This window comes from Fundulus heteroclitus, chromosome 8 (assembly GCF_011125445.2).
Source record: "Fundulus heteroclitus isolate FHET01 chromosome 8, MU-UCD_Fhet_4.1, whole genome shotgun sequence".
Taxonomy (NCBI): Eukaryota; Metazoa; Chordata; class Actinopteri; order Cyprinodontiformes; family Fundulidae; genus Fundulus; species Fundulus heteroclitus.
In genome coordinates this window covers 21,850,966-21,866,282 of record NC_046368.1, presented here as the reverse complement: position 1 = coordinate 21,866,282, position 15,317 = coordinate 21,850,966, and the positions used below count along the sequence as shown (strand labels likewise).

At 41.0% G+C, this 15,317-nt stretch overlaps 1 protein-coding gene across 2 annotated transcripts; it reads left to right on the top strand.

Annotated features, from left to right (window-relative positions):
- The first annotated feature begins 3,902 nt into the window (after positions 1-3,902).
- Positions 3,903-13,834, top strand: phyhd1 (phytanoyl-CoA dioxygenase domain containing 1). Of its 2 annotated transcripts, XM_036140362.1 has the most exons (12): positions 3,903-4,108; positions 6,645-6,803; positions 6,917-6,922; positions 7,832-7,907; positions 8,004-8,051; positions 8,122-8,177; positions 8,249-8,311; positions 8,400-8,421; positions 10,732-10,860; positions 10,948-11,064; positions 11,377-11,503; positions 13,518-13,834. In XM_036140362.1, exons 1-12 carry the CDS (start codon positions 4,073-4,075, stop codon positions 13,564-13,566), a joined length of 888 nt encoding a protein of 295 aa, XP_035996255.1. In that variant the 5' UTR covers positions 3,903-4,072; the 3' UTR covers positions 13,567-13,834. The 2 variants fall into 2 exon arrangements, with proteins under 2 accessions (XP_035996255.1, XP_012723417.2); XM_012867963.3 differs by lacking the exon at positions 6,917-6,922 and having other exon boundaries at positions 3,904-4,108.
- Positions 13,835-15,317: the final 1,483 nt, after the last annotated feature.

Here is a 15,317-nt window from a genome sequence, read left to right as displayed (position 1 = left end):
TGATTTTAACTCTGTTAACTCTGACCGGCTTGCCTGTGTCTGACGAGGAAACCCCCCCATGGCGTGATGCTTCCACTATTTTGCACCCTTAGGGGGGCAATTATTAGCTCTCTGCCACATAAAGTGTTTTGTGTTTAAGCCAGGAAGTTCAATTCCGCTAAGTTGACCATGCCACCTTCTTCGGTGTGTTTGCGGCACTCTTATATGGGTTGTGGCGAACCGCACTAGGGGGATTTTTCGATGAGCGCGGATCACGGTGAAGGATTGCGGTTGTTATGGGACAAAACGTGGGAAAAAAAAGTTCAAGATGCAAACACGTCAAGACCGAGGCCCTTTCTCTGAACGTTTTAAATGCACAGAAGACGCAGTTTGTCCTGCAGCAGAAAGACCCGTACGGGCTGCCGCGCTGTAAGTGACCTGCTACAGGGGAGAGGCTGTAGTTGATGTTTTATGTCACTCCAGAGTAAATTTGATATTGTAAGCGATCGTGAAGCTGGCGCAGTGCGGTCCTCCCGCCTGCAGCCTCCTGCTGAGTGTCGAATTAAAACGTGACCGCAGCGTTCTTTGTGCCACCGACGGTTTTGATCCGAACGTGCTGCTGTTATCTTTTCAGAGTCTTCAGACGGTGTTTAATCTAAATCTCGTGTTCAGTCAGGACTATTTAGTCAAAAAGATACTAAGAAGAGTCACATAAAACCTTGCCAGGGTATCACTAGGAGCTCATTGAGATTGGATCAACTCAGCCTTTCTGTGTATTGATAGCGGTACATGTTTTTGTTTCTCTGACCTTTGCAGCTACGCTCAGCCGTCATTTCATCTCTGAGTCATGCATTTCCCCTCGCAGCGGGCTCTCTTTCCCCTTGTGTCAGCGGCAGGGAATCAGGCGAAGGTCTGAGTAAAGGTCAGTCATGGAAAACTAAAAAAAAAAAAAAAAAAAAAAACGAAGGGAAGTTATGGCGACTCGTTCTGTGGGCTGCCCATTTCTGTTGAAGCGCAGTTATTTAAGCCATTTAAAAGCCTTTTTTGTCATATGTGCTAAAGTTCTTAATTTAAACGTCTTGTCTGTTTTGTTTAAATATAATATCCGAAATGGTGCCCCCCCCCCCCCCCGTATGCATGTTCTGTACGCCTTTAAGTGATTTTTGTTTGCGTGAGACAGCATGGAGCGTGTTTACGTGGTTGAGTTTCACAGGTTTAGATCCAACTCTGCATTTATTTTATATTGTTTGTTTTTGTTTAGTTTTTTTTTTTATCGATATTGTGACGCGGCCGAACAGAACCAGAATCAGCCCACGACAATCTTAACTGGAAGCGAAGGTGTTGACATCTCTTAATATCTAAAAAAAAAAACATGTTTATTTACATTTTCATTTTCATTTCTTATAATTACAGTATTAACTTATTGTTTTTTTTGTTTTTGTTTTTTAGTGCTGACCTGCCATGATTTCATTTAATCTCGAACTGTCTGTGTACCTTTTTAAATACATGATTGCATTCGCTGTCCAGCAGCCTAATGCCTGTAGATCAGGGAACTTACAAAAGCTGTTGGTTTTATTTTTCTTCACGTGACTCAAACTAAGCATGGGTTTGCTTCAAGCTAAACCGGCGCGCTGAAAACCACACGGCTAACCATCAGACGCCGCCTCCTTGGATATAAACTGCAAGCTGAACGGGCAGATTTGTGTGTGGATCGTACGTGACGACGCCTTTATGAAGACAGTTTTTGACAAGTGAATGAAACACTGGCTTTTTAAGCGTCTGTAATGGCGAATGTTCACATCCTACTTTTGTACACATGATAATAAAATGAACAGTTAACACTATTTTTTTTCCTGCACTCGGCTGTCGTTAGTCTGTCGTCTGGGCTAGTTTCTGTTTCAAGGAGAAGTTATGAACCTAAAATTATTCGGACGCACTTCCGATAACAGCGACGAGTTAGGCGTGCATCCAAGGTTGCAACATCCCATTTTTTTTAAGAACAGAACTTTTTTTTTCAGCTTCCCCCTGTTCCTTTTATTAGCGGATGGGATGGCTTCATGTTAAAGCTCTGATAAAAAGGGGAAAAGCTGTGGCTAAGGCTTAACATAATTTAATTTAGTGGAAAGAAGATATATTTTAAAGTACTTCACATTGTATCGGTCATTCTGAGACACGCATGCTCTCTGGTAAAGAGCAGAAATACAGTTTTCACATAAAACACCTTCTGGGAAGAATTTGTAAATAGACTTAAAATAAGAAAAATTTTATTGCAGTAGCATAATTAGAGAACAAAATCCAACCTTCATGCTGTGAAATTATGTGTATAACAATTGTTGTTACCCTTGGTGTCGATAGTTTATACGACTCAATCTTGCCTTTACTGTAGCAAACCAATTATTTTAAAGGATTTTAGTACATTGAAGCCATCAGAGGGGTCTTTCAATCCGTATATTTTCTTGACTCTAGAATCCGCACCTGGATCCTGGGTTTGCTTCTGGTGGCCACACAGGTTGTTTGTTATTATTTATTTTTTCTAAGATTTAGGTGTGGGAACTTAGCGGGTCATGAAAGTCAACATCTTTTCTGACAATCCAACAATTTTTTTTACGTATAGAGCCCATGGTGCCGTCCGTTCCAACAAGAGGAGAGTGACAGGCCCACAGAATCGCTGATCCTCCAGTGGACATGAGGCACTTTGCCAAATACCCAATCCTTTGTTTTACTCCTGTAATGTTTCCCACCAGTATAACTCAGTCTAGGTCTCAAAGGGCGCAGCATCAGTTCAAATCCTTCTAGCACCTTGCAAACTCCACCTGACATGTTTATATTTGTGATGTGAGACACGGCTGATCTTTACCATTTTCCCTCCTGTGTTGGGTGACGATATGTTTTTTTTTTTAATGTTTGAACCATTTTTCTTGCAGTTCCAGTTGTTTAAACAGTATTTATTGCTTTGACTGTGGACTTGCCCAAGTTTAAGCTGTGTAGCTGTTTTCCTGAAGACACAGAATCATGATACATAGACAAAAGTGACACTTCCTGTCCCGTGACTCACAAACGATTTCATACCACTACTCTGACCTTTACTGGGTAATTCTACAAAAAAAAAATGCTGATCCTTGCTCTTAGAGCAGTGAGCAGCGTTTGTGTCACAACCCTCTTGAGCAGGTCTAGGTCCAGTAACGGCACAAAGGAAAGTTTCAGATCTTTGCTGGTCTGAAACTACACGCCGTATAGATATAATCTTACTGCAATCAGGGCATGCAAGTGAAAAAATATATGCAATATGATTGTGATAATCAAAAGTGCAATTAATGTACTTTTAAACTTGAAAGAACCCTAAAAAAATTTCCCCTCATCAAATTCATATTTAGGCTCCCTCTCAAATAGCCAGTCTCATGCTGGCATCTTGTTGTTGGAGTTATGTTCCAGCACACTTTCATCTGCTGGGGTCGCAGCATCAATGACCGGAGATAGATGCACAGGGCGGATAAAGGAGGCATGTAGCTGCTCTGAGGACTGCTCTGGCCTCTGGAGAGGAGTGTGCTTCACAAAATGAAATAAATCATGGACAACACTGAGCACCCTGTTTACAATCCAACATTTCAGCTCCATGGTCTTCAGATCTGCTGCAACACAGACCTCTACTGGACATCCTTCCTACCCACAGCCACCTGTAGCGATCAGTTCTTTTTTATTGAATGTTTGTTACATTTTTCCTATTTTTTATTTTTTTTATCAGGCGTGTTATTTTCCAATGTTGTCCTCGAAGTTGTACGACTAAACTGAACGTAGAGTAAAATACGGATCATCGCTCTAGTTGCGCAAACGGAACGGATGTGTGTGAAAAGTGTCCACCGGAAAGGCTTCGTTTTCCACGCTTTGCGTCACATCAGTGACATCTAGCGGCCAAGCTGTGCCACTGCACCGCGCTCGAGCGCTGCGTCGCCTCCTGACGCGAGGAAAGAGTTAAATGTGCCAAATCCTATTACTCTACTGTTGCATTTGAATTGACTTTGACAGCTGACGTGCTCAGACTGCGGGTTACCCGGATGACAGAGATAGCAGCTTCGCCTTCGCTTCCCAGTGGATCATGGTGGACTTTATGACAGATCAGGACGTGCGAAAGGTGAGGATTTCTCTTATAAACTTCATCAAGGTCAAAAGAGCAGTACTATTCTAGAGCTAAAAAGCAGTTAAAAAAATAAAATAAAATAAAAAGCGGCAAAGGCAATTGCTACCCTTTTTCTGAAATGCTCTAATAAATGTGCACTAAAGTATGCCTTCTGCAGGATCGCGAGAAAAGCGCAAATGTTTGGGATCAGGACGAAAACACGCTGCACCCACAGGGGCCAGGGGCCCACGTGTGGGGGCAGGTGCTCCCCTTCTGCTGCATCTAAAGCAACAGACTCGATGTTCCATTTCAATCACGTACATGCAGGGTTAAAAAACATGCCATGAAGCTTCCCACCAATAGGGAAAGACAACACACTAATGATGGTCCAACAGGTTGCATAACTAGTTTCAAAACTGCAAGTTATGTTGTTTCGTATCCAGATCAGCTTTATTCTGTTTTATTCACAGTCTCACCACTGCAACATGGAAAGGGTTTAAACAAACCTTAAATTGTTCATAATGTTTAAATAAAAATCAGAGGAGAAAAAAAAGTCAATTTATCAAAGTTTTTACGAACCCCTTTCTGTAGGTGCTGTGATCTGTGCTGTTTGAACTTTGACTTCAACTTTTCAGCTAGATGCTTTCAGCTCTCATCGACTGATTCAAAAATCATATTTTGTACCAGTTCCATGACACTCGACTCACTCCAACATTTTAACTTTTCACACTTTTTGAAACAAACTGTTCTTACTACACCAAAATTCACTCTTTATAGCCAACGTATACGTATGGGCATTTTGTTTCAGAAAATGCGTCTGATATTTCTCTAAAGTCCTCTCAGAGTGCAGGGAACTAAAGCATATCCTCTCCTGACCTACCAGAGGAAGGTACTAATAGTTACTCAGTAACGTTTACTCAACTAACCTTTTGAGAAAAAAAACCTTCATGGAGCAGTACTAATGGACCGTACTTTTATTTAAATAATACTATTTTCAAGTAACACTTCTCCTACTTGAGTACAATTTCTGGCAACTTGACTCCTGGTTTACTTCACTAAAAAATGAAAAAAGCATGCTTTAACCCCCAGACACAAAAACACAGTTTGTGTCACAGTGAGGATTTTTATATCATATATATTTCCAGGCGTCATTGTTCTAAAGTAATTTTCTATTAGCCGAGCATGATGTGCCATTTACAGATCAAGTGACTATACAGTAGATGGGATTGTCACTGGAAGAAAAACATGTATATTGCTCCCACTGTGTTATGGCTTCAGAGTTGACAATATATGAAAAGCGGCTTTATGAATCAAGTTTAAATCTTTATGTTTGGAGATTAAAATGTGTTTCTTCTTCCCACATTTATTGTTTCTTATTTGTAGCCATTTTATTTGCTCTTTTCTTTAAAATACCACTATACTTTATACTTGTGTGTGTGAGTTTATCATTTTCACAAATTAGATGCTGTCATCAAACAGTCACCTTTTTACCAAATACTTTCTTACTCTTGGTCTACGTTTTACTTTTACTAGAATAAACTTTGCTTTCAATTTTTTATTTTATTTTATTTCACATCTCTCTTCAGATGTGATGAAAAGTATCCCCCTCCCATTTCACCAAAACACACGGTGTGCTGGCATTGCTAAGGAGTTTTGTGGGAATGACATCATTCCCGCCATAGCTTTCTAGGAACTACCGCTTTTCCCAAACAACCTCCTCTTACGCCCACTAATTACAAAATATAGTTTGTCTGGTTTCAGAAATGTTTGCAGAAATGTGTTTTATTTCGATTCAATAAAATTTTATATATACATAATATATAATTCATGAAACGTGTCATCTCAAGGCACTTTCCAAAGTTAAATTCAATCAGATTATATAGATTGGTTTTTAAAAAAAAAGTCCTATCTAAGGAAACCCAGTAGATTACATCAAAGTCCCGACAAGCAGCATTCACTCCTGGAGAAGCGTAGAGCCACAGGGAGAGTCGTCTGCATTGTCCATGGCTTTGCAGCAATCCTTCATACTGAGCAAGCATGAAGCGACAGTGGAAAGAAAAACTCCCCTTTAACGGGAAGGAAAACCTCCGGCAGAACCAGGCTCAGTGTGAACGGTCATCTGCCTCGACCGACTGGGGGTTAGAGAAGACAGAGCAGAGACACAACAAGATGGACAAACAAGCACAGAAGCACACATTGATCCAGGAATCTGTTCTACATTAGATGGTAATAGCGGGTGATCTGTCTTGCTTGGATGATGTCACAGCTAACAGTTTTATGTCTATGTCGGGTTTGTGGTTTTCTGTAAAATAACCCCAGAGTGAAGAGAAGCGATGCAATATGCTCCAACATTGTCTCCCATACAAATTATAAATATGGTCTTAACCAGTTCTCCGATATAATCAGTTGTTATCAGGATATGGACCTCAAATTTAGTTGATTTTCAGTGTTTTTTCTCAATCATAACAGTTATTATAAAAGTATCAAACGTAAATGATCATCTCTACACTTCAGTGAGAGCATCTTCTGCCTCTTGCTCCCCAATTTCCAGTACAAGGAGGACGGATATGTGGTTCTGGACGGGCTGCTGAGCTCTCAGGAGTGCGACGAGCTGAGGCAGAGAATGACTGAGATCGTTGACCAGATGGACGTCCCCGAGCACTGCCGCACCACGTTCTCCACCTACCACGACGAGCAGCTGAAATCGCAGGTGACTTAAGAAACGGAGCAGCACGGGGGAAATCTGTGGCAGCTTTAACAGCTCGATCAACCTGATCTTTTTCTTCTTCTCTCACACGCTTTCCCCTACATCTCTGTCTAAAGATGCAGGTAGGGCTGCAGAAACTCAGTCCCATTGCAGTCAAAGCACCTTGCAGAAGTAATGTTATTCCCTGAACCTCTACAATTTTTTCTCATTACAAGCAACATCTTTTATGTATTTTTTTATGTTATTGGGAATAATGGGAAAAGCTGACGCAACATAGTGCAAAACTGTGAAATGGAAGAAAATCAGCAATCCTCAGGAGGCCTTTGGAGGCTTGTTAGAGAACATTAATGAACAAATGGCATCATAAAGACCAAGGGACAAAAGTCATGGATTTATAGTACAGCTTCGGTGGGGGAATCTGCTGACAGGACAGATTTTCCTTATGCACTCCCCAAATCTGGCCTTTATGTAAGAGGGGCAAGAAACCCCTTGTTAAAAGAAAGCCACAAAATGCAGGTGGAGGTCAAAGCAAAGCGGAAGGCGGACAGCTCAGATGAAACAAGTCTTTCACTTTTTGGCCTACATGCAAAAGGTAACATCTGGTGGAAAAGTGGATATTGCCCTGGATGCACAATCTCCGTGCAGATAAGTGGACTTTCAGCTTTTAACTGCAGTGAAAGGTGGCTCTGCAAAATATTGACTAAGCGGGACATAATATCTGCATGCCAAACCTTTCAGATTTTTGTTTTTAAACCATAAAAAAAAAAAACATGCACCTTTCTTCTCTCCATCTCACAACTACGCACAACTACATGTTGGCCCGTCGCACAAAATACCCCCAAAAAATACGCAGGTTTGTGGTCATAAAAATGACTTGATGTAAAAATGTTTTGCATATCACAGTATTTACCTTTCCCCCAAATGCCCCGTCCTTGTCAGAGTGATGTCGAAACCCTTATGTCAAAAGTGTGTCCCTTACAACGGTCGCCAGATGCCTCCGCTGACCGGCGTTAACGTTTTTTGTCCTGCAGGGGAGTGCAGATTATTTCATCACAAGCGGAGATAAGATCCGCTTCTTCTTCGAGAAGGGCGTTTTCGACGACAAAGGTGAGCTCTTGTGAAACTCTTACTGTCCTGCCGAAACAGTGAGCAAGTGGGTATGGGTAAAAAGCCAAATGAGCTGGAGCATGTCTCGGCCCGCAGGGGACTTCCTCGTGCCAAAGCAGCGGTCGCTCAATAAAGTCGGACATGGTAAGATGGCCCCGTTTCTTTATCGATGTCCAAAGGTCCCAGCACTGATGCAGACTTTCTCTCTTTTTAGCCCTGCATGCCCATGAGCCTTTGTATAAGAAGGTGACGCATTCAGCCAAGGTCCAGGTGAGTTAGCTGTAGGGACGCTGTCAGAATGGGGGTTAAATCAACGCTTACATCCAGTCTTTGACTTTTAGGGAATAGCCAAGAAGCTGGGTCTGGTTGATCCTGTGATTCTGCAAAGCATGTACATCTTTAAGGTAAAGGACGTGTCTGTTTAAAAAAGAAAATTACAGAGAAAACGATGCACGCGTATATTAAAAAAAGATCCATAACTATCTCTTCCAGCAACCAGGAATCGGTGGCGAAGGTAAGGATGCTTTAATTCTCAAACATTGTCACAATTATCCATTTTCAACTGGAAGGTCAATTATTACGCTTTCACCAGAATGTGGCACAGCGCGAGCCTCAAACACTAACACTTAATGTATTATCCTGAATAATTTCACTTCTCCATCGGTTTTATTTTCCCATTTCATATAAAATGTGTCCCTCTTCCAATTGTAGATCAGAACAATTAAAAGCTACCTTGTAAACAAACAATATAATATTCGGCTGGATCTTTTATTTCCTAGCCTCCAAAAAAAACTTTACTCATGGGAAAGCCACTAAGCTGTTTGTAAGTTTGCCTACTTTGTCTAAATATTCAGGTTTTACCAAAATTGAAGTAGAAAAAAAGCAGTAGGTCGTGTAGAACAACGGGACATTATGTTATTGCTACATCATTAAAGAGGAAAGCATCCGTGTGCTACACAATGTCAAAATAAGGTTGAGAAGTTTATTGATACTTTATAATGTCCTTTTCTTATTGGTTGGACTGGCAAGAGAGTTTAAAAATGGATGCACAAAGTAAAACCAAAAGTATTCAACTGTTTTACATCATTTTACGTCATCCCATTCTTCAGGTTTATTGTGCATCCACATGTGACCACTGTGTCCTCTTCTTGAGTGAGTCTAGGCAGCCAAACTAAATGCCTTTAGCCTAATCTGACTTTGTGTTTCACTGCAGCAAATCAGTCACCCTGAGACTTCTAACACAGAAAAGGGATCATTATGCACAGAGTGATAGTGGCACCTCTTCTTTGAATGGCTCCGTGCCCATAGCCCCACATAAACTATTATAATAATATATACAGAAAGAAATGGAATAAGGATTTGATGAATATTAGTGTGAAACAAATCTCAGAATGATAATCTGGTTTAGGTTTGAGCAGCAGAAATATTTAATATTTTGACCTTTTTGGTCTACTTTATTTAAAAAAAACAACTGATGTTTAATTCAGCATCAGATAGCAGCTTTAAAGCCTTAAGCCACGTGGGGTATGGTATGCAGCTATATTGTCTTACAGTTTTCGTACTGTGCAAAACACAAGCGCACCCATCCTAACTGGACTTACAATAGATTCTTGCAAATAACCAACAGAGAAGTCTTTCAGAGCTTACGTGAAGACAAATTTAGGTTTTTTCTTTTGTGCGTGTCTCTGCTGCGATGTTAGCTCCTCCACCCTGAGGTGTGGGCCATACCATCCGTATATTAATATAAGAAACCTCAACCGGACCCACATGGTGGCCAAATAGGTGCCGCCATGTGCCAACAAGACCTTCTTGCTGCTGTTACCTTGTAGCAAGAAGGTTCTGGACTTGAAACTCTTTCTGCATGGAGTTTGCATGTTCTCCCTGTGGATATGTGGGTTCTGTCCGGGTACTCCGCTTCCTCCAAAGACTTTTACTCTAAATTGCGCATGGGGATGAGTGTGCGTGTGTGTCTGCATTGTTGTCTGTGCTGAATGCACAGGTCAAAAGCAGGTGTAGACAATTGACAGATGGATGTTGCTGGAATGCTGTGTGAAGGACTCCTAAACCGGTTACATTTTTGAGATCATATTTGAAAACTATGCATTACACTAAACCAAATTTCTTTTAAAAATAATCGTCTAATTTGTGGGGTATTGTGAAGAAGAAGCTGAAAGACACCAGAGCCAACAATGCAAATGAGCTAAAGGCCGCTATTGAAGCATCCTGGGCATCCATAACACCTCAGCAATGCCACAGGCTGATTGCCTCCATGCCACGCCGCATTGATGCAGTAATCTGTGCAAAAGGATTCCCAACCAAGTACTGAGTGCATTAATGGACATTTTCAAATGTTTGATTTTGTTTTGTTGTTATAATTTTTTTTTTTTACTTGGTCTGAGGAAATATTCTAATATTTTGAGATAGGATTTGAGTTTTTTTCAGCTGTATGCCATAATCAGCGATATTAAAACAATAAAAGGCTTGCGATATTTCAGTTGATTTGTAATGAATCCAGAATGTATGACATTTCATGTTTTTTAATTGCATTACAGAAAATAAAGAACTTTATCACAATATTCTAATTTTCTGAGACAGTCCTGTAAGTGAAGAAGCACAAGGACTGTCAACATAAAAAAAGATACCGTCAAGCAAAGTGCCCATGCGAGAAATCTGTGAACCCTGAAGCTGATATCATATTTTAAAGCTTTTTTATGTGTATGCACATCTGTGTGTAAGCTGCTTTCTTTCAGCTCTCCGCTGACCTGGTGACATGATGATTAATTGTGAATTTAAAGTCTGCAGCAGGTTGTTGTGTGTTGCATAGTGACGGCACACCAGGACGCCACCTTTCTGTACACGGAGCCTCTGGGCAGAGTGATGGGAATGTGGATCGCCCTGGAGGACGCCACTGTTAACAACGGCTGCCTGTGGTTTATACCAGGATCACACAACAGTAAGAGCAAGACCGGCCCTTTTTTAGCTCTTTTCCGCATTTGGGGTTTACACATGTTCCTCGCGTTACCGCCCCGTTTTTTCCTAGGTGGCATCTCCCGTCGAATGGTGCGCACCCCGAAAGGCACCGTGCCACTGACGGACTTCGTCGGAAGAGAGCAAACCTATGATGAGGAGAAGTTTGTAGCTGCGCCTGTTAAAAAAGGTGAACGTGGCCAAGAACGGTGTTAATAGGAAAATTTGTCTTTGGACAAAGTGCTTGGTTTGTAAACTATATAATGCAAAGTTAACCTTTCTCTGCCTTTTACTGAAGTATAAAGGTGCTAGTACTGAGGCGTTTACTCCCCGTCTATTTTATCTGCACAGATTGTCCTTTTTTCAGCTTCCTCTCTGGGAAAGAGTCATTATTACTCACCATACCATCCCCCAATGGATACATGCCTTTACACGGTTAAACCTGATAAATACTTTACAAACGGTTAGGTAAAAGTTTCCTCCTCCGTTTCTTTGCATTCAGGCGGTGTGGTTCTGATTCATGGGGAAGTGGTGCACAAAAGTGCTGAGAACACCTCAGAGGACTCTCGCCATGTCTACACCTTCCACATCATGGAGGCCTTTGGCTCTCGCTGGAGCCCTGAGAACTGGTGAGAACTGGGGTTTATTTTTCATTCATCATTTATTCTCATATATAGTGTGACTGGTTAATGGGTGTGGCAGTCCAGGGAGGAATAAAGTTCAAAACTTTCAATGCAGGACACTGGATGTCTTCAAGGTCTTCTTGTTTTGTTTACACACACACACACACACACACAGTTAGCAGTTACCGCACCCATACAGCTGAGTGGGTCAGATATTCTTTATCTAGCAAAGCAGCTTACCCAGTGGTTTTCCACTGAGCAGCAAGAAGCAGAAATACATACTTGTAAGACAATTCTGAAATAGACAAAAGCTAAGAATTCACATTTACAAGACAACTCTGAAATAGATTGATGCTTGTAACTTAATGAATATAAAATAATTACATGTATGTTTTTCTAACACAAGAATATATACGATTGCTTTGTGTTTTGCTCCCTGCATCTATATGCACGGAGCATTTGCTGACCAGCTTCTCTGCCCCTGGTAAAGATAAAGTACCCCACAGCATGATGCTGCCACCACCGTGTTTCACTATCCAGATGCTGCGATTGCAGCACAAAGCATTTTTGCATGTAGGCCAGAAAGTTTAATTTTGGTCTCATCTGACCATGAAGTATTGTCGGGTGTGCTTGTAGCAGACTGCAAATTGGGCTTCTTGTACTTTTTTTACTTTCAAGAATGGCTTTCTTCTTGCCATCTTTCCATAAAGGCCAAATCTGTGTAGTCCATCCTGAGTCATGAACATCTGCAGATTCCCCAGAGAGATCACTGGCCATGTAGCTGCTTCTGATTGCTGCTCTCCTTGCCTGGGGTCTGATTTTAAATGGACAGCCATGTTTTGGTTGGTTTGCAGTTGTACCACACTTTTCCGTTTTATGGCTGATGCTCTGACAGATATTCAAAGTTTGAAATAAGGTTTAATGGCTTTCTCCCTGAATATGATGTCTCATCCTCCCTGAACCACTCTTTCACAATTAGAGAACCCAATGAATCCTGGCATTGTCGTCTTGGAATATGCCTGTGCCGTCAGAGAAGAAAAATCCATTGATGGAATAACCTGGTCATTCAGTATATTAAGCTGGTCAACTGACCTCATTCTTTGAGCTCATAGTGTTGCTGAACCTAGATCTGACCAACTGCAGCAACCCCAGATCATAGCACTGCCCCACAGGCATGTACAGTCGGCACTAGGCATGATGGGTACATCACTCTTGAACAGGGTAAATCTAGACTCATCAGACCATATGACCTTATATTGCTCCAGAGTCCAATCTTTATGCTCCCGAGCAAATTTAGCCTCACTGATTAGTGGTTTTTCTTAAGGCTACACAGCTGTTCAGTCCCAATGTCTTGAGTTCCCTTCATATTGTGCGTGTGGAAATGCTCTTACTTTCTAAACATAGCCGGGAGTTCTACTGTTGTGTTTCTTCAATTTGATTTCACCAAACGTTTAAGTGATCGCCGATCACAATCATTCAGGACATTTTTCTGGACACATTTATTCCTCGAAGACTATGGGTCCTGACTATCCTTCCAGTCTTCAACAATGCGTTGGACAGTTCTTAACCCAGTTGTGGTAATTTCTCCTTAGATGTTTTATCTGCTTAATGCCTGCCAGTGATCTGACCCTCCTGAAACAGACTGACATCTTTTCCACAACCACGGGATGTGTTGTTCGACATGGTTATTGAAGAAATAAGAAGCAACTCATTGCACCAGTGGGGGCTTAAATAGCTTGTTGCCAGCTGAAACATAATCGCCCATGCAGTAATTATCCAATGGGAGGCTCATATTCATTTGCTTGGATAAAGCCAGGTGGCAACTTTTTTTTTGGCCAGGAAGTGTAGCTTACTTGTTCTAAACAACCATTTCATTCCACCCAACTCTGTTTTAGACAAAAATAACTATAAATGTAAACTTTTGTAAGTGAATGTAAAACTTGTGTTGGACTTGCCTGTCATGTGTGATTTCCAAATTGGAGCTCATCAATCATATTTCCATCTGTTTTTGTTTTCCAAGGCTGCAACCCACCGAAGAGCTGCCTTTCCCACCTCTCTATACTGAATGAATGTCCCTGGCAGCCGGAGCTGAGCTTACAAACATGGACCAGCAAGTAGGAACATTTTTATACAAAGAGGAATGTGAAGGACATCTACTGCAAGCTTTTGAAAACAATGCATCATGACTTTGTCTCTGGCTAATGTTGTAAACCAACGCAGTATTATTTTTTCCCAACTATTTTGGGTCTGAGTTGCTCAGGCTGGCTCAAAATAGTAATGTGATATTGCTCTAACTGCAACTGAATGAATAAAGACACATCCCTTTGTTAAAAGAAATCTATTTTTTGAGTGGTTTTCACTTCCCCTTACAAACACTTTCTGTGCTGGATGCTTGTCGGGACCTAAATCTTCTATTAGCTGAACATGAGAAGCTGTTGTTGTTGCAGTGCCTTATATTAGTCTCCGTTTAATTTACTGAGGTCAAATGATCAAAGCACAAACCCCTTATAGCTCTTTCTTAAAAACCTTTCCTTAGCGATGTGTGAAAACATTCAGGTTAACAGAAGAAAGCAGGGGAAGCTTGTTAAAACACAATAAAGTACTGCAACTACAACAATCCCCAGGTGTTTGAGTTTTGGTTTGGTTTTGTGTTTGTTTGAAGCATTTCCTTGTTGTTTATGTCCTACAGGTCTTGTCATATTCTGTTGTTGATTTCTTTCTGTATTTTTGTGTTCTGTTCATTGTACCTTTGGATTTTGCTTACCTTTTGCCTTCAGATGTTCCTCATTATCCTCTGATTATCACACTGACCTCCTATGTCATTCTCCTCACTCCCCTCAGCATTAAGGTTCACTGTCGGCCGTCGTTCCCAGCTTGACCTTCCCGTTAAGCTGTTATTTCCTGTTTCTCTGTTGCTCCTGTTTGTCTACCCTTCTGCTCTGTCTTGTTTTCCTTGTGTTCGTTTTGTAGATTTTTCCATTTTTTCATTAATTCTTATTATGCTCATGATTTTTTTTGGTCCCGCAACCTACAAAACGTGACATTAACAAAAGTCTTGTGGTTTGCACTGAGACTAAAACATCAAAACTATTCAAATTGTTTTTCAAAAAGCAAGGTCCAGTGTTCTCCCTGTGATGTGGGGGTCCTCTCAGAGTACACAGGTTTCCTTGCACTCCCCAAACCATGTCAGTTGTTAATTATTGTCTGTTTATAGACCTGAGGGTTTTTGTGCATAATTATTCACCCTGTTATCTCTGTTCTGCCCCTGTGATAGACTGGTCACTTTTCCTCCTGGCCATTGACCACTTGAGATAAGTTACCCCCGACCCACACCCAAAAAGGGGTATAAAAAAATCCAGCCTATTTACATAACACACAATAATAGAATATGCAGTGTTTACATAACGTTCGTTTATGCAATATGCACAACAGTGCCTCAGCATCCCTAGTGCAGTGTGCAGGTCTTACTGGCATCGCTCCCAAACAACCTGTTGGCATATAGATAGATAAATTAAATGTTAGATTTTCCAGTTAATTATAATTCTACTGTAAGAAAAGCTTAATTTATTTTAGTCTGTAGCACACCATATCAGGCTGATAAACTTAAATACTGAGATATTTACATAGTTTGTCTAAGTTTCATATCTTAATGCAGGTAATATTCATCTATTTTCTATACCTGCTTAATGCCTACAGGAGGGTTAATGCCCATCTTCTGCAGTCAAAGGCAGAATTTAATGTCCTTGTTTTATAAAATGCAAAGCTTATGAGAATCTCTTTTCAGGACCATGTGGTCACTAAATGGGCCACTCCCTTTCCT

What these genes read in the sequence shown, in the direction of transcription:
- phyhd1 (XM_036140362.1), top strand. Translation starts at nt 4,073, where the DNA reads ATGGTGGACTTTATGACAGATCAGGACGTGCGAAAG. An exon ending in GCTCAATAAAGTCGGACATG is followed by an intron (nt 8,052 to 8,121) that starts GTAAGATGGCCC and finishes CTCTCTTTTTAG; the next exon opens with CCCTGCATGCCCATGAGCCT. An exon ending in AGCTGCGCCTGTTAAAAAAG is followed by an intron (nt 11,065 to 11,376) that starts GTGAACGTGGCC and finishes CTTTGCATTCAG; the next exon opens with GCGGTGTGGTTCTGATTCAT.